Source organism: Kogia breviceps, chromosome 3, assembly GCF_026419965.1.
Source record: "Kogia breviceps isolate mKogBre1 chromosome 3, mKogBre1 haplotype 1, whole genome shotgun sequence".
Taxonomy (NCBI): domain Eukaryota; kingdom Metazoa; phylum Chordata; class Mammalia; order Artiodactyla; family Physeteridae; genus Kogia; species Kogia breviceps.
The window spans coordinates 163,719,628-163,740,520 of NC_081312.1; the positions used below are offsets into that span (position 1 = coordinate 163,719,628).

Sequence of the window (20,893 nt, forward strand, 5' to 3'; positions counted from 1 at the left end):
GACTGATATTACAGAGCTGCTAGGGGTGAGAGCCAGGAGACCAAGAAAGGGAGGGACTTTCTCCGAGGCAGAAGAGCAGGAAGAGATGCAGGACGAAGCAGCTGAATCCTAAAGTGCAGAGACAGACAGAAGACGTAGTCTCTCCCAGTTACACTGGAGGTAAAGCCGACCTCCAAGAGAAGATCAAGACACCTTCAGCAACCAAGGAGTAATGGGCATGTTTGGAATAGCCATTGTGTGGGAACCAAAAGAAAATAAAAGGAAGTTCTAACTTCCAGAGTGAGTCCAACTGAAGAGTTCAACAAACATTCATCGAGTACCTCCTACGTACTCAATGAGCTAGGAATATGAATGAAATCATGCCATTTTCAGCAACATGGCCAGACCTAGAGATGATCATACTAAGAGAAGTAAGCCAGACAGAGAAAAGACAAATATCATATGAGATCGCTTATATGTGGAATCTAAAGAAAAAGAAAGACACAAATGAACTTATTTACAAAACAGAAATAGACCCACAGACATAGAAAACAAACATGGGTTACCAAAGGGGAAGGGGGTGGCGGGATAAAAAATAGGAATTTGGGCTTAACGTATTCACACTATTATATTTAAAATAGATAATCCACAAGGACCTACTGTATAACACAGGGAACTATACCCAATGTTTTGTAATAACCTATTAGGGAAAAAGATCTGAAAAAGAAAGTATATACTGGGTTGGCCAAAATGTTCGTTTGGGTTTTTGTGCAACACCTTACGGAAAAACCCGAACAAACTTTTAGGCCAACCGTGTGTGTGTGTGTGTATATAAAATAGATACATAAATCTAAATAACTGTAATGGACACCTGAAACTAACATAACATCGCAAATCAACTATACTTTAATAAGAAAAGATTTTAAGAGTAGTAGCGTTTGATTCATTGACACAGCACTTAGACAACAGGATATAAACGCAACAGGAAGAACTGACGGGCTGTCACAGGCACCAAGCACACTGCCTGTGAACGGCATCTGTGTGTGAGATGGCAATGAAACTCTTTAGTGATGCATTTTTTTCCCTCCTTGTTCCTAAAAGGATTTGAGGTGACTAACTCGAAGCATTAGTATTTTGCTACTACAGTGTTATAGAAAATATTTATCGGTTTCTTATTTGTTTTGTACTCTACTGATGGTGTGACAACTTGTTATATCACATCATTTATACACAATGTGTACACACAGAGCAACACATTAGCAGAGGCTTTGGTGTTTACATTCCCGAATGAAAATACAGATTAGAAAAGCACTGGGCATATGAATTCACACCATTTAAATATGAATGCTATAAATGTTTTCTATTTCTATGTGGATCTGGCCCCACAGAGTGTATATTCAACTCATGCTTGAGCACCACTGGGAATTTTAAGAAAATTCCTCATGCCTCCATCTTCTTTGCTCTCAGAAAAGCAAAGTGAAATAAGTTGCACAGGAGAGGAAACAAGCCTGCCACACCCCCAAACAGGAATAAGAAATGCCACTTGCCACTCATTTCCAGAAAGTATCTTGCGTTCATTAGCATTCGGCCTTGAGGTTTCAGCTCTAACTGGTGGAAGGAAGGAGAGAAACAAGGGTCAGAATGTGAGACAAGTGCTGAGTTGAATGACATCACAACTGGTGAGTTTGTTGGTGGCAGGAGACCCCCAGCGTAGGGCCCACCCCTGTTCCCTTTCACTTAACTTACCCATATTATCATCAGACTAGCACAGCATCCGTGAACATAGGCTTTCTTTTATTAAAACACCTCAGCAACTACCTAATTTGACTTGGAGATCAAAACTTCCTTAAGGAAGAAACCAAATTCTAAAACAGATTCTATCTGACTTCCTTGCCCTGCACTACTGTTTATCTTAAGAGTTGTAATAGGGTAGATTCGTATCTTGATGGTGACAAAAGAATCATGGAGGCTGGGGACACTAGCTCACTTGGAAAACAAGTAGGTTCCCTTTGGAAGGAAAGAGAAATCCTGCTTTGAGGATGCCTGAATACACTTGCCTCTAGGTTAATCGGGTATTAAATGGAAGTGGCCTTTTTCTTTCACACAGAGAGACTGTTTCCTTTGGACAGTGCTGGACAGTCTGCTAAGGGAAATTTTAATTAGATTGGTGGAGGAAGGGATTTAAAAAAACGTATTTCACGACCTCCCTGGTGGCGCTGCGGTTAAGAATCCACCTGCCAATGCAGCAGACACGAGTTTGAGCCCTGATCTGGGAAGATCTCACATGCCGCGGAGCAACTAAGCCCGTGTGCCACAACTACTGAGCCTGCGTTCTGTAGCCTGTGACCCACAACTACTGAGCCCGTGTGCTGCAACTACTGAAGCCCACGCGCCTAGAGCCTGTGCTCTGCAACAAGAGAAGCCACCGCAATGAGAAGCCCACGCACCACAACAAAGAGCAGCCACTGCTCACTGCAACTAGAGAAAGCCCATGCACAGCAACGAAGACACAACACAGCCAAAAATAAAATATAAACAAATAAATTAAAATATATATACATACATATATATATATTTCAGTATCATTTTGTAGAAGGGATAATGCAGGAAATCATGTGATGTGACATAAGGGGGAAAATGGCAAATCTGACGCGACCGGACCACTACTGATTATATACTAAACTGGAACACTGTACTGTAAATATGCTAAAAAGAATATGAGGGTGAACTGCAGGGCACTGCTGATCATTACATCCATGGGTAACTAGAATAACTGAAAAATAGTAAGAAGGGTCTGGTCGAACTCGGGATTGAATATGAATCATGGCTAAATAATTCAAGGTCATGGTGACCTTGTGCCTGTCACCAGACCTTTAAAGATCTCGGAGAACTGACATAATAGTGATGCCGATGTTACAGCATCACTACTATTATAATTTTATGATGTGACAAGCTTGTACTGCTTGGTTATCTACACATTCTCATGCAAGCTTAAATAGATTAATGAAAAGAGAAGTGCTTTTGACAACAAGTATATACACCATTATTTTCTGGTTTATGGAATAATAAATAAGGAGGCAAAAATAAAGCTAGAAGAGCACGGGAACAGGGGGTCAGTCCCAAAGGAGGTGGGAAAAATTGGTACCAGGTGACTGAAACCAATATTACCAATATTCAATACTGATATTCAGGAATTAGTGGTGATGGAGGAAATTAAGCTGCTGGAAGAACAACATTGACAGAAAGTCACAGTCCATTATGTTTTTCAGAGTGAACAGAAGATAACCGCACCAACAGGGAAAATCTTGGGAAAGCAGAAGGAAAATCTTTTTTTTTTTTTTTTTTGCGGTACGCGGGCCTCTCACTGTTGCGGCCTCTCCCATTGAGGAGCACAGGCTCCGGACGCGCAGACTCAGCGGCCATGGCTCACGGGCCCAGGCGCTCCTTGGCATGTGGGATCTTCCTGGACCGGGGCACGAACCCGCGTCCCCTGCATCGGCAGGCGGACTCTCAACCACTGCGCCACCAGGGAAGCCCGAAGGAAAATCTTAATGTTTGGAAACTGGATGGTGTTTATGGAAGTGAGAGGCAACTCTGAGAAAATCAGTTTTGTTTTTTTTAAATAGAGAAGCTAATTTTAAGAAAGCAGATTGCAATAGAAGCAAGGGAAACTATAAGTCCAAAGCAACCTGTTGACCTTTAAACATTATAAATAAAAGTGAACTAACAAATAACCCTGAAAACAGCAAAGGTGGAAAATGTAAGAAGGTTGCTAGTAGTTAAATGAGGATCCAAGGGCTTATGTCTCAAAAATCCCAATATGCAAAAAGTGTAAAAAGTCTGATAAGGATAAAATCGGAGAAAGTCGAGGCAAGAAATCAAATGAAACTTTAAGAGATACAAACAGAAAAGCAACTTGTTTGTCAGTGATGCTTAACAAAAGAATTTTTTAAATAGTTATCCTCTCCTTAATTGAAAAGGAAATCAAATAGCCTGCTACTTAAAAAATTAGAGATTTGGTGGCTCTTCCCTTTTTAAAAAAAAAAATGGGGCAGAAAGTGGAAAATAAATGGGAATGGGGGAAAAAAACTGAGGAAAACTTTCTCCAGTTTCTCTCTTCTTTCTCTGAGCCTAGCCCAATACTCCCATGATTCAGTTGTACCTACAGCCTCACCCCCTCACCTACCGGGTTTGTATAAACCTTTAACACTAAGTCACATACCTGTGACATTATCCACTTATTTAAACTCCTCCTACTTGTATAACCAGCTACCCAAGAGGAATTCTGTTTCCGAGATCCTTTACCCAAGCTGAATGCGGAAGTGCTCAGCAGATACACTGAACTAAGTTATCTAAACACATCTAAGCATGGGGAACTTTAAGAAAAAATATTGATATATCTTTATCTTTAAAGTTTACTTTAGTGATACAAGCAAAGATACATGTACTTTCCTAAAAAGTACCTTTTTTTTCAGGTCAAAAATACATAATTGACACAAAAATCTAGGTTTTAGACTTGTATCATTCCCATTTTGAAACCTGTGACTTGAAGATCTTTTGGCTGGAGTTCTTAAGAATCTGTACAAAGCAGAAAGGTACGAATCTCTTTTGCATAAATGATACAGACACATGAAAACATCTGGGTTTCAGATCATGAGAAAGCAGTTTTTACTAGTATATTTCCTTCAATTTTTATACCCCACAGATTTTCATTAGAGTTTTTTATGCTTTCATATTTTACTTCTCCCTTTAACTTTCTAAACATTTGCTACCAAAATAGTTATAATCTAAGTTTTCAAAAACTTGGTGTGGTAACATGGATTGTGTATAATGTACTTTTTAGAGTAAAGTAAGCTAAGTGAACAAATTATGGCTAAAAAAAAATTATAGGGATTGAGATATCAAACATTAAATGGATCTTTGCTCTCTCTTCTCACTTATCTACCCATCATCTTATCTAAAATATTTTATCAAGATATCACATAGGTACCTAGATACCTTGATATCTACGTGATGATATCTTGATAAATAGGCCAAAGGTAGGTTCCCAAGTCTTGGAAAAATTGTGGTATTTCCAAGCTCACTTTAACAGTTATAAATAAATCAATAACACTTCTTCATAGCCTAAGAGACCGTCTTCCCCTTACATAAGAATCAAAGAGATCTGAGTATACCAGTACGTTCTAAGACTGCAATGAATCACCATCATCATTTTCAAGCCAGCAATGAGTCAGTGGTAGGGAGTCAGTTTACCTAAGGCCAGTGTATCATACCTTCAGGATGACACCGAAATCTTGAACTAGTCTTCAACTACTATGGTTCTTATCACTTAATGGAACATACACTTAAAATAAAGCTCACAGCTTGGCTCGTTACCCATATTTCTGTCTTCCCATTGTTTTTCCTACATCTCTCGGCCAGGGAGTAGAGCTCCACAGTTGTTTCGGATATTAGGTCCACATTTTTGCCCTTTACGATGATCTGCATTACTCTTCCCTTGTTGATATGGGCGTCAAAAGTGCTGTCCCAGGGAGGGTACATGGTTGGCTTTTTCTGGATGTACATCTGCCCATTCTCTAGGAACAGAAAGATATGTTCTCATTACTCCCTTAACCAGCCCTGGGGAATAATTCAACTCAACAGTGGCACCTATTCCCTCTGCTTTCCGGGGTATATCAGTCTGTTGGGAGAACAAAAATAACATGTAAAGGAATTAGACATTGATCTGAAAGACTCAGTGGCCTAATTTCAGGCTTACAATGAGTGCTCCTTTAAAAAGATATTTAAAATTTCCCATTTGACATAAATACACTAAGAGGCAAAACCTTTAAAACATCACGGGCCATTATTTCCTTCCCTAATTTGCAAATGAGGATACATTTTACATAAACCGTGCACCCTAAGCAAAAATTAACAAGTATTCCAGAGAGCTGGTGGTCATCACCCCCAGAGCCAGTGAAGCCGGCTGTAGACCTGCAGGCAGGTGGGGGTCCTGGAAATGATCAGTAACAGGAGCCAAGGTCAGGATGATATAGTTTAAGGGAACTTCCCCAGAGCCACCAGGCGACTGGGCTACTCGTGGGATTAAGCAGTGCTGTCATATCTTTCATCCATATTGGATTTTCCATAGTATTTGTTCTTTAATCATTTCAGGAGCAGAAACCTGCAGCTGTTATTTCAGTGTTTGTTTCTTGTGATCATTAGCACACAAAGTGGCAGATTTAGCAATTCAGAGATGTTGATAAAGCAGAAGGAAAAATTCACTTAGAACAGGGAAACAAAGCAGTTCTGAATCCCTGATTCTCTCCGGCACATGATGCTAAAAGCAGAACAGGCATTTAGCATTTGCTAAATTATTCTTCGGGAGGTATACAGGGATTTGAAGAAGCTGAGAGTTCAAATTTTAGGTAAACCTGGCTATAAGAGGTATGAACTCTGACAGTGTTGAGCGTGGAATAGGAAGGGGAAGATTTTTATGTCTTGTTTAAACGAAATTTAACTCAGGATCAGACTATAAGAAAAAGCAACGGCAGGGCTTCCCTGGTGGCGCAGTGGTTGGGAGTCCGCCTGCCGATGCAGGGGATGCGGATTCGTGCCCCGGTCTGGGAAGATCCCACGTGCCGCGGAGCGGCTGGGCCCGTGGGCCATGGCCGCTGAGCCTGCGCGTCCGGAGTCTGTGCTCCGGAACGGGAGAGGCCGCAGCGGTGCGAGGCCCGCGTACCACAAAAAATATAAATAAATAAATAAAAGAAAAAGCAACGGCAATATTAGTGATCAGAGTAACGTTTTACTTCCACAGGCTTGAAGCCACCCCTCATAGTTCCTTTAATTCCTCCCAACCATAACCATTCTCCACACCCCGAAAAAGGACAGAAACTCCCACGGCAAGGTATTTTTCACACCTTCATTCAGTAATGTTTGCAATCACTTAAAAAGAGAACCAGAACTCAAGCTCCTATCTATTTAAAGTGGGTTTTGCGGCCTTCCCTGGTGGCGCAGTGGTTGAGAGTCCGCCTGCCGATGCAGGGGACGCAGGTTCGTGCCCCGGTCCGGGAAGATCCCACGTGCCGCGGAGCGGCTGGGCCCGTGAGCCATGGCCGCTAAGCCTGCGCGTCCGGAGCCCGTGCTTCGCAATGGGAGAGGCCACAACAGTGAGAGGCCCGCGTACCGCAAAATAAATAAATAAAGTGGGTTTTTGCCATTTTCAAAGGCTCCCAGACCGACAGCACTGTGGCCTGTTTGTCCCTGTTCTACCGCTTTACGTAAAATGCAGCCTCACACTCCCAAGACTGAAATGTGCTTAAACTCTAGAGAAGTAATATTTGAATGATCATGTTCAGAGTGATTTCTTTTCAGAACAAAACTAAAACAAAATCGACACCCCAAACCTCTAAACTCCACAGCCTAACCTTTTGGAGAAACAAAGTCTTTTTCGACACGTTCTCTGGATCCACACGGCTGGTTAGACTAAGTTCAAAGGCAAGGCCAAAAGAAGAAATTTTAAAAAGGCTCTCAAGAGGCAAATGTCAGTGGGAGCTGTGGTTGTAAAGGGAACTGGATCCTGGGGACCCATTAAGTCGAAAGCAGCTTTGAAAAACTCAGACATTGCACAGTTCAAAGATTTTGGTGACCTTTGAAAGGTCTTAGATTGGGAGCAAGTGCCATTCTCACTTTTAACTAAACAGGAGAGAAATCTGCGCAGAAGGGAAATCGAGATCATCAGACAGTCTTACCCGCTTTGATGTGCTCGCAGGGTCTGGAAGGCTGAAGTCAGTCAACCACAGAGCAGAAGTCTTATAAGGGAGAGAAAAGCCAACACACCAGGATTTGGAACCCCAGGGTTCTGAGCTGGAAACATCTAGCTGGAGGTTCTCAACTGCAAAAGCAGGTTCCTCTTGCACCTGTGAATGTCACCCCCTTAAAGGACTATTTTTTTTTCAGGACTTCTGTCTCTCTCCATCTGTCTCTCCTGCCCCAAACTTTCTCTCTCCCCACTACCCTGCTTTAATGTCTTCACTTCACATGACTTACTACATGATCTTTTTCTTTCTTGCCTATCTTCCTCTGCTAGGAAAGAAGCTCTAGAGGAAAGGCACATATTCTGACCCAGTATATAGTAGGTGCTCCATAAATACTTTCTCTGTAAACGAACTATAATGGCTCCTATTGTTACCGGGACTCTGCATTGGTGGCAATCAGACTTCCCTACGAAGTCTCTGTGAAAACCAGAATGTGTGTAGGAAGGCAGTGAAGCTGGAAAAATCATGGGATGTAAACTTTCTCCTGCCTTTTTTTTTTTTTTTTTTTTAAGAAAGTCCATGAGAATCTTAAAATACAGAGGCAGGGATCAGGGAGGGTGGGAACAGTTGAAGTGATCATGGAGAGATTCCAGACAGAATAGATTATTTTAATGGAATGATTTAAACCCACAAAGGAATCCAGGAAGACTGTCACACTCTCCCCCTCACTATGAACTTCTCATAAGTATTTAAATTTGACAAAACATGACTATTCTTTCACTCAACCAGGGTTTTAGTAAACACAAAAGTTAAGTTTTCTGTAACTTGGACTCTAAGCGCTAATCATATATTCTTTGTACTATTCATCTGAGCTTGGCTAAAGAAGCAGTAAACCATCTTTGGAGTTAATTCTAAGATTATGCAGACTTTATCTATGATCATTGACAACAACCAGACTTCAACACCACCATGTTCTACTTCAGCTCATTAAAGTAGATTTTTTCCCCCCATTAACTCTTCACAATAATGTCCTCAACTCGTTTTCTCCTTTCCTTTGTTTATGTGGAGAATGGGACCATGAAATATTGCAGAACATAAGGCAGGAGACCAGATCTAGTTCAGAGGCTGTTACTAAGTCCATATGCCTTTGAGAAAGCACTTGGCTTCCCTGGGCATCAGTTTCCTGAGCTGGAAAATGAGGTTGCGCCAGATGACCTTGAAGATCCCGGAAAGACCCTGCTTCCCAGTTCATAGCAGGGTCTCCCTCCCTCCTCCCCCATCCCACCTACACCACCCACCCAAGCTTACCTGATTCAACATATTCTTTGACAAGCACAGCACAGTAAGGGTTAACAGCCTCTCCCTGGCACGGCTGGCAGGACCCACAGTCAAAGTTGGACAAACCAATTCGAAGAAATGGTGACATGGTCACTCCCTGAAAAGTGACAAAAGACAAATGCTGTTTGGGGGCTGTAAAGTATATTACTGTGGGTGTCCCATCCCCACTTAACCAGTGCTTTATCTCTGACAGCCAGAGCCACGAATGGCTCAACTATCCATTCAAACAAATGTTTTACTTCCCCTTCTCCACGGCACATTATTGGGCTCTCCCCAAACCACAGGCTGACTAGCCAAAGAAAGTGGCGTTCTGGACTCCAGCGTTATTGAACCTTGTCAGTTAGACCTATGTGCCACTCTTAATCGAATGGAGTTTTATTTTTAATAGTTGCAGAGAGAAGCGGAGGCTCTCCAACATTTTATTTCTTCTATCAATATTATTCAAGAAGGTACCCAGGAAACAACACACAGGAATAAGAAAATGAGTTTACAAACAGTGAGTCTATTTTAGTCACACCAGTTGAACATGACACCACAAAATTCTTCCATGGGCTATTTATGTGTGTGATGGAATTGGCTCTGGATATTTATTCAGCAGCTGATCTCTGTTTACTTTAGACACACATACACACATATACATATAGATATAAATTAAGCTTCTGAATATTACAAACCACTTAAAAACCCTAACTCACTGACCACCGTAAAATACCACTTCATTGTGGAAGGATAAACAAAGTACTTCGTAAAAGCCAAAGAACTAATAATTACACTTTCCTGGAGATATCGGTGAAAATCATCGTAGTGTTGGCTACAAATTCCAGAATTCCAGTCTGATTCTTCATCTGTTGTTCCTTCCTTGTCTTTGTTTTGTCCATTTACTTCAACCCTTTTTTAAACCTACTTTTCCATGAAGTTCCATTAATCTGAAACTATTATCTGGTATTTAGTGATAAAGTTATGTCCTTGCTTCCTCTTTCTCTTGAACCAATTTTGCCTCACGAATTTTCCCAAACATTCTTAAGCAAGCCAAAGATATCAAGAAGAAAGCATTAGCCGTCTTTTCTACCTTTTTGTGAAGGAAGAAAACTACTCAGAGTAACAGGATCCCAGATGTGAGAATCAATGACACAACTGGAAATCTTGGGCCCGTAACCCTGAAACCGACAGAACCATAATGATTGCCAGTCCTCTGGAATGCCAGCAGCCTGGTTTTTTTTGTTTTGTTTTGTTTTTTGCGGTACGCGGGCCCCCTCACTGTTGTGGCCTCTCCCGTTGTGGAGCACAGGCTCTGGACGTGCAGGCTCAGCGGCCATGGCTCACAGGCCCAGCCGCTCCGCGGCATGTGGGATCTTCCCAGACCGGGGCACGAACCCGTGTCCCCTGCATCGGCAGGTGGACTCTCAACCACTGCGCCACCAGGGAAGCCCAGCCTGCATATTTTTTGAACGAACAGAGACAAATTAGGGAATCTTGATCACTGCTGTTTATTTCACGGAGGTTAAGAGAGTCCCAATTTCCTGCAGTTCAGCAGGTTTAACTAAAGGAGATGGTTATGGAATCACCATGATTTCTCAGGAGTTCTTAGCCTTGGAAACACATTCTGTATATGTCACTCTGCTGAACTAGCAGCTAGATGACTTCCAGATTTGTCTTTAGGTGGCCCCCTTCACCCTCTGAGCTTAGAACTCTTGGGCAGAAGCCTGGCTAAGAACTGAGACTTCTCCAGAGAAAACTTTTTGAGACCCCCATTCCTGGACCACATAGATCTTTCAGACAAATCTATATTCCTCCACTAATCAGGAACAATCACCAAGAATTAGCATCATTTATGCGAGTATCTACCACGTGTGGACTTTTTGAAGATTTCCTTAACACAAGTGAAGGTAAGTAATTAATTAATTCTGACTTGGGCCTCGAGGGATCACTGACTCATAAAGTCCGAGTTACAACCACTCTGACCTTTACTGATGGATGTGTCACTCTGCTATTTCCAGGCTGGGTTCAGAATTAGGCAACAGCAGCTCAACATGCACCTGGGAAAATCTGTCTGGGGAACAGACCAAAAGGTCTAGTGTCCGCAGGGGTTCTATCACAGTAAGGAACAGAGTTACTGCAAAACCCCCTCCCCCAACAGGGCTGGCTTAGACATCAACTGACTTCCTATCCACAGTTATCCTTATTCCCTCGCCAATACACCAGAGTTGCCTGCCCTATCCCCTCACCCAATAGCATTTTGATGATTTGCCCAATGCATGCATCTGTCTGGTAGCCAAGCCACTGTCTCTCTAAAGGTCTAGTCACATCTGATATTTTGACATTCAGAAAGCAGAACTGGCATCTGTGTGCTTAACCTCACACGTTGTTCAATAAAGCCTCAAGCTCAGGGGATGCCTTTTAAAGGCAAAAGGTAGCAGTTTATTGCTGAGCTGCCCAGAATCTCTTCCCCTTCTGTAACAGTAATAGGCAATCGTCATGAAATGAAAAAAGTACACAAAATTGGTAAAACACTCCTCATAGTTCCACCGATAGAAGCAAATCACGGTTAATATTTTGATGGATTTTCTCTAGTCTTTTTTTTTTTTTTTTTTTTTTTTGCGGTACGCGGGCCTCTCACTGCTGTGGCCTCTCCCGTTGCGGAGCACAGGCTCCGGACGTGCAGGCTCAGCGGCCATGGCTCACGGGCCCAGCTGCTCCGCGGCATGTGGGATCTTCCTGGACCGGGGCACGAACCCGTGTCCCCTGCATCGGCAGGCGGATTCTCAACCACTGCGCCACCGGGGAAGCCCTAGTCTATTTTAATTAATGGTTTTTGTGGTTTTGTTTTATATGCTGTGCTCATACTGTGTGTATGAGATTGTATCTGACATTTAATTTAACATTTTACCAAAAAAATTGTCCAAGCTACTATGCTTACTATGTAAGCATCCTTTTAATTCTTACATGAGAGCCCACTGAGGGACAGCTCCATTATCTGCTTTACTAAAGTCTTACAGTTCCACATGTAGATTGTGTCCAGTTTTTCCATAATAGAAATAATGCTGAAGCTCCTTTTACATTTTTTTTTAATTTAGGAAGATTGCATCAAACTAGATCACCAGAGAATTCCAGTATTACTAGATCAAACAATATCACTATTTGTAAGGTAATACACACTTAAAGAAAATAACAAAATGCAAAGGCAAAGACTTAAGGAAAATATCTACGGTAAATGCAACAGAAAATAAGTTAGCATCATTCTTAACATAAGAAGCATACACAAACGTGTAGGGAAAAAGAACCCCAAAACCACTTCCCATGACCCAACTAAATAAGTGGCAATGACACAAACTATACAAAAAACATACCTGTAACTAGTTTGTAGGAAAATGTTCAGCCTTGTGAGCAATTTAAGACATACAAAACAAAGCAGGATACTATATAATTGCATTTATATGACATTCTTGAAAAGACAAAACTATATGGAGAAAAAAATCAGTGGTTACCAGTGGTTTGGGTAGGGGACAGGTATGATTATTAAAGGGTGACATGAGCAGGTTTTGGGGGGAAGATCTAACTGTTCTATAGCCTGACTGTGGTGGTAGTCACAGAAATCTAGACTTAAATTCACAGAATGATACACCCAAAACAAAGGTCAATTTTGCCATATGCTAATTTAAAAACCAAAATAAAGAAATATGCCACTGGCATTTCAAGGCATAGATTATAAATTCAGAGGTTATATAAAGAATATACATTAGGAAACTGAGAATTCATATAATAAAATATTAAACTAAAATCTGAAGTAATCCAGCACAGTTTCAATTTACTAAAGGGAAATGGTTAGAGCCTTAAGAAAACATCTTTTACTCTGTAGTATTTAAGGTCTCCTGAAATTTTGCATTTTGGTGCAAACAGCTGAGAAAAAAATAACATTGGAACTTGATAATGCATTTTCTTTGAGGATCCATTAATATTCAATTCAATTTAAAGTATAATAAAATATTTAAAACACAATATTATTTTACCTGTGCAATTAGCAAATATTTTAGAAATGCTCTTACCTAACAATGGCAAGGACAACATGAATCATACACTTCCATACAATGCCGTTGTGAGCGTAAATTTGTTGAACACTCATGTGTGTATGTCTCAATATATGCATGTGTATATATGCAAATCTCAAGAGCCAAGAAGATGCGTAATAGGCACATGAGGATGAAATTAACACAATAGATTTTAGTGGTCTGGTTTTTTGTGCGCAGAGCTGATGGTAAAGGAGAAGGGGTGCCAAAATAGAAAGGAAAGGGCTTCCCTGGTGGCGCAGTGGTTGAGAGTCCGCCAGCCGATGCAGGGGATACGGGTTCGTGCCCCGGTCCGGGAAGATCCCACATGCCGCAGAGCGGCTGCGCCCGTGAGCCATGGCTGCTGAGCCTGCGCGTCTGGAGCCTGTGCTCCACAACGGGAGAGGCCACAACAGTGAGGGGCCCTCGTACCGCAAAAAAAAAAAAAAAAAAGGAAAATTACTGGAATCGCATCTATCAGTAGTGTCTTCCCCCAGTCTCTCTGTGGAGTGTAAATTTCATAATCTCTTTCTTGCCAATCACCGTAGCCTCGCCCTCTACAACAGACAATGTGTGCAGTAAGACTGACTGGCCAGCTCAGGCTGTTCTGGCAACACACGGCTCCCTCTACGGACCGCTCATCTGAGGAATAAAAGCACACATCCAGTCTCTCCTGGACAGCTCCCGGGGACCCCCAACCTGCCAGGTGCGAAAGGACCTCACTGTCTTGCCTTTGGAATCTTCCTCTTCTTCTGTTCTACCAGCTCAGTGACTGGTACCATGACTCCCAGCCTAGCACCCTGCTTAGACATCACCCTTTCTCTCTTCCTCCACCGCAACCAACCTGTCCTCCTCCTTCCCCGTCTCCTCTCCTCCTTCCCTGGGGGTCTTGGCTGGATTCTGCATCACCCCTCGTTGGACCCATCACAGCAGCTTACCTGTCTCTCTCCCCAGTCCTGTCACCTCTCACTCCCAGTCCCAAAGGATCTTCCCTAGGATCATGCAGAGCTGCTGCCATCTCTCCAACTTGTCACGCTGTTTCAGAGCTCTAGGCTCTTAGCAATACTGCTCCCTGTCCCTGGACCGCCTTCCTATCTCACTCCATCCTCCATCTGCCCCACCCCCGCTTCCTCATCTTTCAAGCTCCTGCTCAGTCTGTACCCTCCTCTGTGAAGCTCTTCTTCCCTCACCTCCATCAGCCTCCCTCGACACATCTTGGTGGAAATTACTCGGCGCTCCCCCAGCCCCCCATGGCTCCCCGGGTACCCTGCGAGACAGCACCTGTCATATTTGTTCACCTCACCTATGCCATTTCAAAAGTCTGAGTGAGGTAGATCCTGTACCTCCCATTCTCTGTCTTCGTCTTCAGCTCTTAGCCCCCCCCCCAAATTTGGGGGACACAGTAGGGCCCCACCAGGATTTCTCCTACATAATCCTTGAAGAGGGTGGGATCTACTCATGTGGGACTCAACCTATAGAAGCCCCTCTGGTTTTATCTGCAGTATATCTAGCAAAAACCCTCCAGGGTGAGCGCATGCAGGCGCCTTACTTACTGGACTCTGGCTGTGATGAGGGGTCTCCTCTATTACCCCGTTCCTCTGGGGAATGTGGCGCTGGGGAGGAGACCAAATGCTCACACAGCCGTACTTCCCTAGAACGCTTTATTCGATGTATTAGCTCCTCTTGGTCTTCTCAAACGAGACTTCGAGACTTCCGGCTCTGAGAGCAGAGACCATCTCTTAATCATCTATGCACCTCCAGGGTTAATCCTCCCGTCTGATACTGAGCTGATGCTCAATGCCTTTTTGCTAAGAAACTTAATTTTCAAAACCAACATTTTACATCATCTTTTAATCTTCATGCGTTTCTTTTACCTGCCAGGGAATTCTATGGTCCGATTAGGTGGCAGACAGTTACAGAGGAAATCAATACAAAGGAGACAATCCCAGGCACTGTTACAGGCAGAGAATTGATGCCATCATGAGGTCAACTGCAGGAATTATTTAACCTCTCTGCTTTCTCATTTGGAAAATGGTGATAATACTATTACTTGTCTCAAAGGGCTACGAGGATGAAATGGGAAAACACATGGAGGTGCTTAGAACAGGGCTGGCACATAGTAAACTCTCAAAGTAATGTTAGTTATTATTATTGCAACTGATATACTTTCTAGTATACTTTATGGTCATTATTAGTATGTACTAAGAAAGGGGAGGAAGAGAATGGAAGTAGTCTTTTCGGAGCATATCTGGGCTGAATTACGTGACCTTCCTCTGCTGTCTGCCACCGAGCTCCCATAAAACCCTCCACGTATCTCTCCTATAGCACTTATTTTGCCCTAATGGAGTCATCACAATGAACTATCAGTGTGTCCCTCCAATCTTCTGCACTTTTGCCATCCCAACTGCAAAATACCATCCTAATGTGTACTTTAAATTTGTGGGGGACCTTCACTCTTACAGCTCAATGTTTTCACCTTTAAGTGTGATCTCATTTCTCTTTGGCAGGTAGTGACAATGCAGGGAGGTGGTCAAGTATCGCTGCTCAGCGGCACATGCTTGAGGTCATACGCCATTAAGTACTGAATGGAGAATTTTGGTCTCTCGCCTCCCTGATGCTGACTGGCCTACTTATCTAGACTCACCTGCCACAATTCAAAGCCACCAAATACTTTCACGGTGACCTGAAGGATTGCCACCACCTAACAAAAGCGGATGGGTGAAAATTCCATAGAAACAGAAAGCGAGAGAAGTTCTCTATACTCTCATCAGCTAAAACAGATCACGACTTCTCTTCTTCTGCAGCAAGTGAACTAAGAATGAGCATACTTCTTTATTTAAAAAATAAAAAATAAATAAAATATAAAATAAAATCAATAAAATAAATCAATAATTTATCGCTATAAATTAGCTGGAGGTGTCTTAGGGACACAGGGAGAGTCTCAAAGAAATAGCAAATCTTTACCATACAGAAAACACAAGTGAATCAACAGTAAGCTTGGAGATGAGGGGAAAAAAACATTCAATGGGTTCCAAACACATCAGCTCAGCCAAAATTTGGTAAATTAAACATCAGGCAAATTTTGGCAAATTAAGCTTACAGCGTTCACATTTAAGAGATAGAAAGGTTTCTTAGGTAAAAGTGGCACCTGAATAAAATGTCTTACTGCTGTAGAAAAAAGCTGTAATAAAAAAATTAATTTGCCTTGCAATGTGCATGGAAGAAAGACTGTAACTAGTTGGGAAGTTTTATCCCCTTGCTAAGATGTCTACAAAGTAGTACAATAAAAAGAGTCAGACTAAATATTCGCCTCTCACCCCTAAATATGGTCTCAAAAGTGAATTAAAATAATAAGTATGAAATGAAGGTAATATTTTAAAATGACCCTGACCATATATGCTACATGACAAAAGGAAAGAGGCCTAACCTTCAACTGGTAAGGAAGGGGGATTTGTGACAGAGCTAGTAATGCCCTCCTACCTGCGAACGTTTAACAAGACTCCCCCCAACCCCAGTTATGGACTGAATTGTGTCCCCAGCAATTCATATGTTCAGGCCGTAAGCCCCCATGGGACTGTATTTGGAGGTGGAGCCTTTAGGGAGATAATTACGGTTAATTGAGGTCCTAAGGGTGGGGCCCTGATCCATTAGGACAGTGTCCTTATAAGAAGAGGAAGAGACAACGGAGCTCTCTTTCTTTCTTTGCCACATGAAGACACGGTGGGAAGATGCCATGGACACACCTGGAAGAGGGCTCTCATCAGAAACCAGCCTTGAGGGCACCTTGATCTCAGCCTTCCAGCCTCCAGAACAGGGAGAAAACAAACTTCTGTCATTTAAACCCCTCAGTCTGTGGTATTCTGTTCTGGCAGCCTGAGCAGACTACATATCCCTTCTCCCACCAAAAAAAAAAAAAAAAAAAAAATCGTGTAGAAATAAAACAAATATTGAAATATAGGAAAGAAAGAACCTGGGATGGCATTATTAATATTCTGACACTAATTTTAATGTGTGACATGAATAGACAGTCCCACGAAAACACAGCTCTGATCACATTATACAAATACTCAACTGTCCGCATCCTTGCTGAATTAAATCATGACTCAATCTGTTATTTCAAAGCCCCCATGTGCTGGCATCAACGTACCGACCGCACACCACACAACTCAGCCTGTTTTCTGAATACACCCCGACAAGCCATCTCGATGGCTCTGTTTACACCTTCCTTCTGCTTGGATGCTCTACCAGCTCCACGCATACAAAGCTGCCATTCCTCTTTCTTTCTCATCTTTCAAGGACCTCCCTTCTGTACTACTTCATCCAGAAATCCTTTCCTGCTCCCCGTGAGAAGAGAAGTGATTTATCTGACAGATGAGTTTTAGAAGAATAAACTATGCTTGCCCCGTCCAGCCCCCTCCTCTCTTTCGGGGGTATCTACCGACTATCAGAGACCGTGTTTCTCCACTCCCCTCTGCCATGCCGTAAGGGGGGCGGGGCTGATCTGCCAGTCCTGGGAGGCCAGCCTTTGTGCAGTACTGCCTATGACACTGTGAACAGCGACCAACGGATCTGCTTGGACACTTTGGCCCCATCCACCAATCCAGCCTTTATCACTAGTCAAGTTGATTTGTTTTCTTCTCCATCTCCCTGACTCCTGATCTCTCTGTCCATTTGTTCCAAGCACACGCAGAGCCCAGACGGTTATTTATTAGGTCTCCTACAGTTCACAAAACTTTGCAAAAGCTTTCCGTAGCTTCTGTTATTCAACCTTCTCACCAAGCCCGTGAGATAGGTATAATCAGCTCCATTCTACAGATAAGAAAGCTGAGGCCTAAGTGGGTAAGCAGCCTGCTGAAGGCCACACAGCTAGTAAGCAACAGAACCTGGATTCCAGCCTCGGTTGCTACACGCCTCCGCTCAAACTAGTCAATGATTCCTTGTTAGAAAATGGCTTTTAAGGTGAGGCCAGGGAGGAAGTGAAAGCATGGAGAGTTCCCCATAGATTGTTTCCATCTGTTCAACCAGTTCCTAATTAGCAAGGACCCAGGACAGCTGTCAGACAGGCTTTCCCAGCAGCCTCTGTACTGCCTACCTGCTCAGTTACCTTGGGTACCAATTTGACGTTTCTTTTTTGTCAGAACCTGTGGTTTAATGGTCTTTCTACTCCATGGCTATAATTTGAAGAGTTAAAGAGTGGGTAATATAAACGGAGTGGAAGTTTCTTGGAAGAGCTTAAGCTCTCTTTCAGAAGTGAGGTCAAAGCTGCTGACCTGGGTAATTTCCCCAGGGGGTCATAAGTGTGTACTCTCTACCCCTGCGCCTTCCCCATTCATGCCTTTACTGGTGGCTGGCTGGTATCAGTTAGGATCCCTGGGGCCGAAGTCTAGAGCAGACAGAGCTCACTGCTTTGTACGTAGTCGGTCTCCTCGGCACTACTTTCTACCCAGGGTAGGTAACCACTCACTGAGTCCAAAGATGCTGCCTGGTACAGGAAGCAAATTTAATGATGGGTCTGTTCACTGCGTCAAATTTTTACTCTTAAAAGACACTCTTCACCACACACAGAAAGGTGACTATGTGAAATGATGGATATGTTAATTAGCTTGATTGTGGTGATTATTTCAGTGTATACGTTTATCAAGTCATCCGATCGTACACCTTAACTATATATCCAACTTTGAATTGTCAATTATAGCTCAATAAAGTTGGGAGGAAAGAGACAATTTTCTCAGTGGCTCTAATGAGACACAGGAGACTTTGGAATCTTCCTAATGCATCAGAGGAAGAGTTCTGCCTGTTAGGCGCTCAGGTAGGAAGAACACCCCACCCGAATGGATGTGGGGTGTCCAATCAGAGGCAGGGTCCAGGGTGCCCCGGTCAAAGGACATCTTGACTGAGATGGTCAAGGTGAAGTCCCTGGCCACATGGTCCCTTTTCCCTGGCCTGGCTTGGCAGTATACCACGAGGAAGGAGAGGACACAGGCAGGAGCTCACAGGTGTGTCAACGAGAGGGCCGCGAGCACAAACGCCAGCTTTCCCCAACTGCACAGTCATAGACAAGTGACCTAATCTCTGTGCGACTATGCTTCTATTTCTGCAACATGGGGAAAATAACAGACCCACTTCACAGAGTTGTCATGAGGATTAAATGAATTAACCATTAAATGAAATGCTTACAACAGCGTTGGGTGGAAAAGGCAGCTGTAACATCGTACGGGACTTTTCCAAAGTAACCTCGGAAATTCTCCCTGATGAAATTAACTACCAATGACGATAACTGACTCGGTGGATTATCTGACATGGCCTAGGACTCACCTAAACTACTGGCTAAGGAAACGAAGTGACACGTACATTTGTTTTTTTTGCCATCGCTAAGTATTTGCTAAACCTGCCTCCTAGGTATAAAGCCTGGTGCTGGATGCAAAAATGTGACAGGGTCCCTGTTCTAAATAAGCCTTGGGACCTCAGAACGAAGTAGACTCCTGCCTAGCGGGGGACAGAGAGGAGGCTCTGACAGCCTGGACTCCACTTTCTCGCTGTTCATCCTGCGAGTAAAATGAAGTGGCCAGTCAGTGTGGACTCAACATTAAGAGGCAGAGAAAACAAGAATTGCAGAGCAGGCTGTCACTTGCGGGTACTGCGGGAGCGAAACGCCCCTGTCGCCCCAGTGGTGTTCAAACACCACACCCCACTTCCTCCCGAGGGTGTGCGACACTTTTCAAAAGAAAATACAGTATTTGGTAGTATCGCCATAGCAAGAGGAAATAGCTATGTTCAGTCCAAAGATGAACTAATAGTTTTGTGAAGAATAACAACACACACACACAGCCCTGCGTGTGCCAGCACGACAGGCACTGCTGTTGGAAGTTACTGCTGGAGATAAAGGGAAAGGGAGACCAGGGACGGGGACCAGGAGGAGGAGGAGGAGACCGAGCGGGGCTCAGACGCTCCAGCATGGATGTGTGTGCGTGCAGGTCTAGGTGAACCACCCACGTCTCTCGTTGCCCACGAATGTCCCCACCTTACAAATGAGTGATTTGTAAAAGCCTGTTTGTGATCAGAGCTTAGAATCCATGGAAACTGAAATGAGGTACCTAGACAAGCCTGTGAACAGCCCGTTCATCTGTTAATCCAGAATGAAATCAAGAGGATGAAACTAAGCACCTTTTTGTCACTGTTCCGGCTTAGGAGGTCCTCCCCTGGCTTTTCTTCCTGTGACCTTTCAGGTTTTCTTGTGTGTTCAGTAGCCCATCTGGGGTCTAATTTCTCAATTTAAAGACCACAGATAACTCTGAATCTCAGGAAACACTGGTTGAACCGGTGAGGCGAGAACACGTATATTCTCGGCCACAACTGCAGTGGACATCCGTCACCTAGGATGATGGGAACCCCCGAGCCCAACGGCTCTCAAAGTGTTGTCCTGGGGGACCACCAGCATCGCACCAGCACCACTTTAGACATGCAAACCCGCCAGCCCCACCCGGACCCGCTGAATTAGAAATTATGGAAGCGGGTGTCTGCAGCCTGGGTTCCAAGAGGCCCTCCACTGACTCGCTGCACATCTAAGTTCTAGAAGCACTGCCCTGGAATAAAGGCCTCAAGACCAGGCTGTGTATTTGCCTGGCACTGAGGTAGTTCTAAATCACTGGTTCTCAACCACGACAACCTTGCCTCTAGGGCACATTTGGCAAATGCCCGGAGACATGGTTGGTTGTCACAAACCGGTGGAGAGGGTGGGACCAGCATTGGGTAGATTGAGGCCAGAGATACTGCAAACAACCTACAATGCACAGG

At 43.5% G+C, this 20,893-nt stretch overlaps 1 protein-coding gene across 9 annotated transcripts in view; it reads right to left on the reverse strand.

Annotated features, from left to right (window-relative positions):
* Nucleotides 1-20,893, reverse strand: part of PRKCQ (protein kinase C theta) — a 147,325-nt gene that overhangs the window by 89,490 nt on the left and 36,942 nt on the right. For 2 of the 9 annotated variants that reach the window (XM_067030218.1, XM_067030219.1), the window contains exons 2-3: nucleotides 9,027-9,153; nucleotides 1,527-1,587 (exon numbers count right to left, since the gene is read on the reverse strand). In XM_067030218.1, the coding sequence (XP_066886319.1) occupies nucleotides 1,527-1,587; nucleotides 9,027-9,038 (73 nt within the window). In that variant the 5' untranslated portion in view covers nucleotides 9,039-9,153. Of the gene's footprint in view, nucleotides 1-1,526; nucleotides 1,588-5,355; nucleotides 5,556-7,712; nucleotides 7,881-9,026; nucleotides 9,271-20,893 lie in introns of those variants that run through there. The other 7 variants (XM_067030215.1, XM_067030216.1, XM_067030212.1 and 4 more) reach the window with 7 other exon arrangements.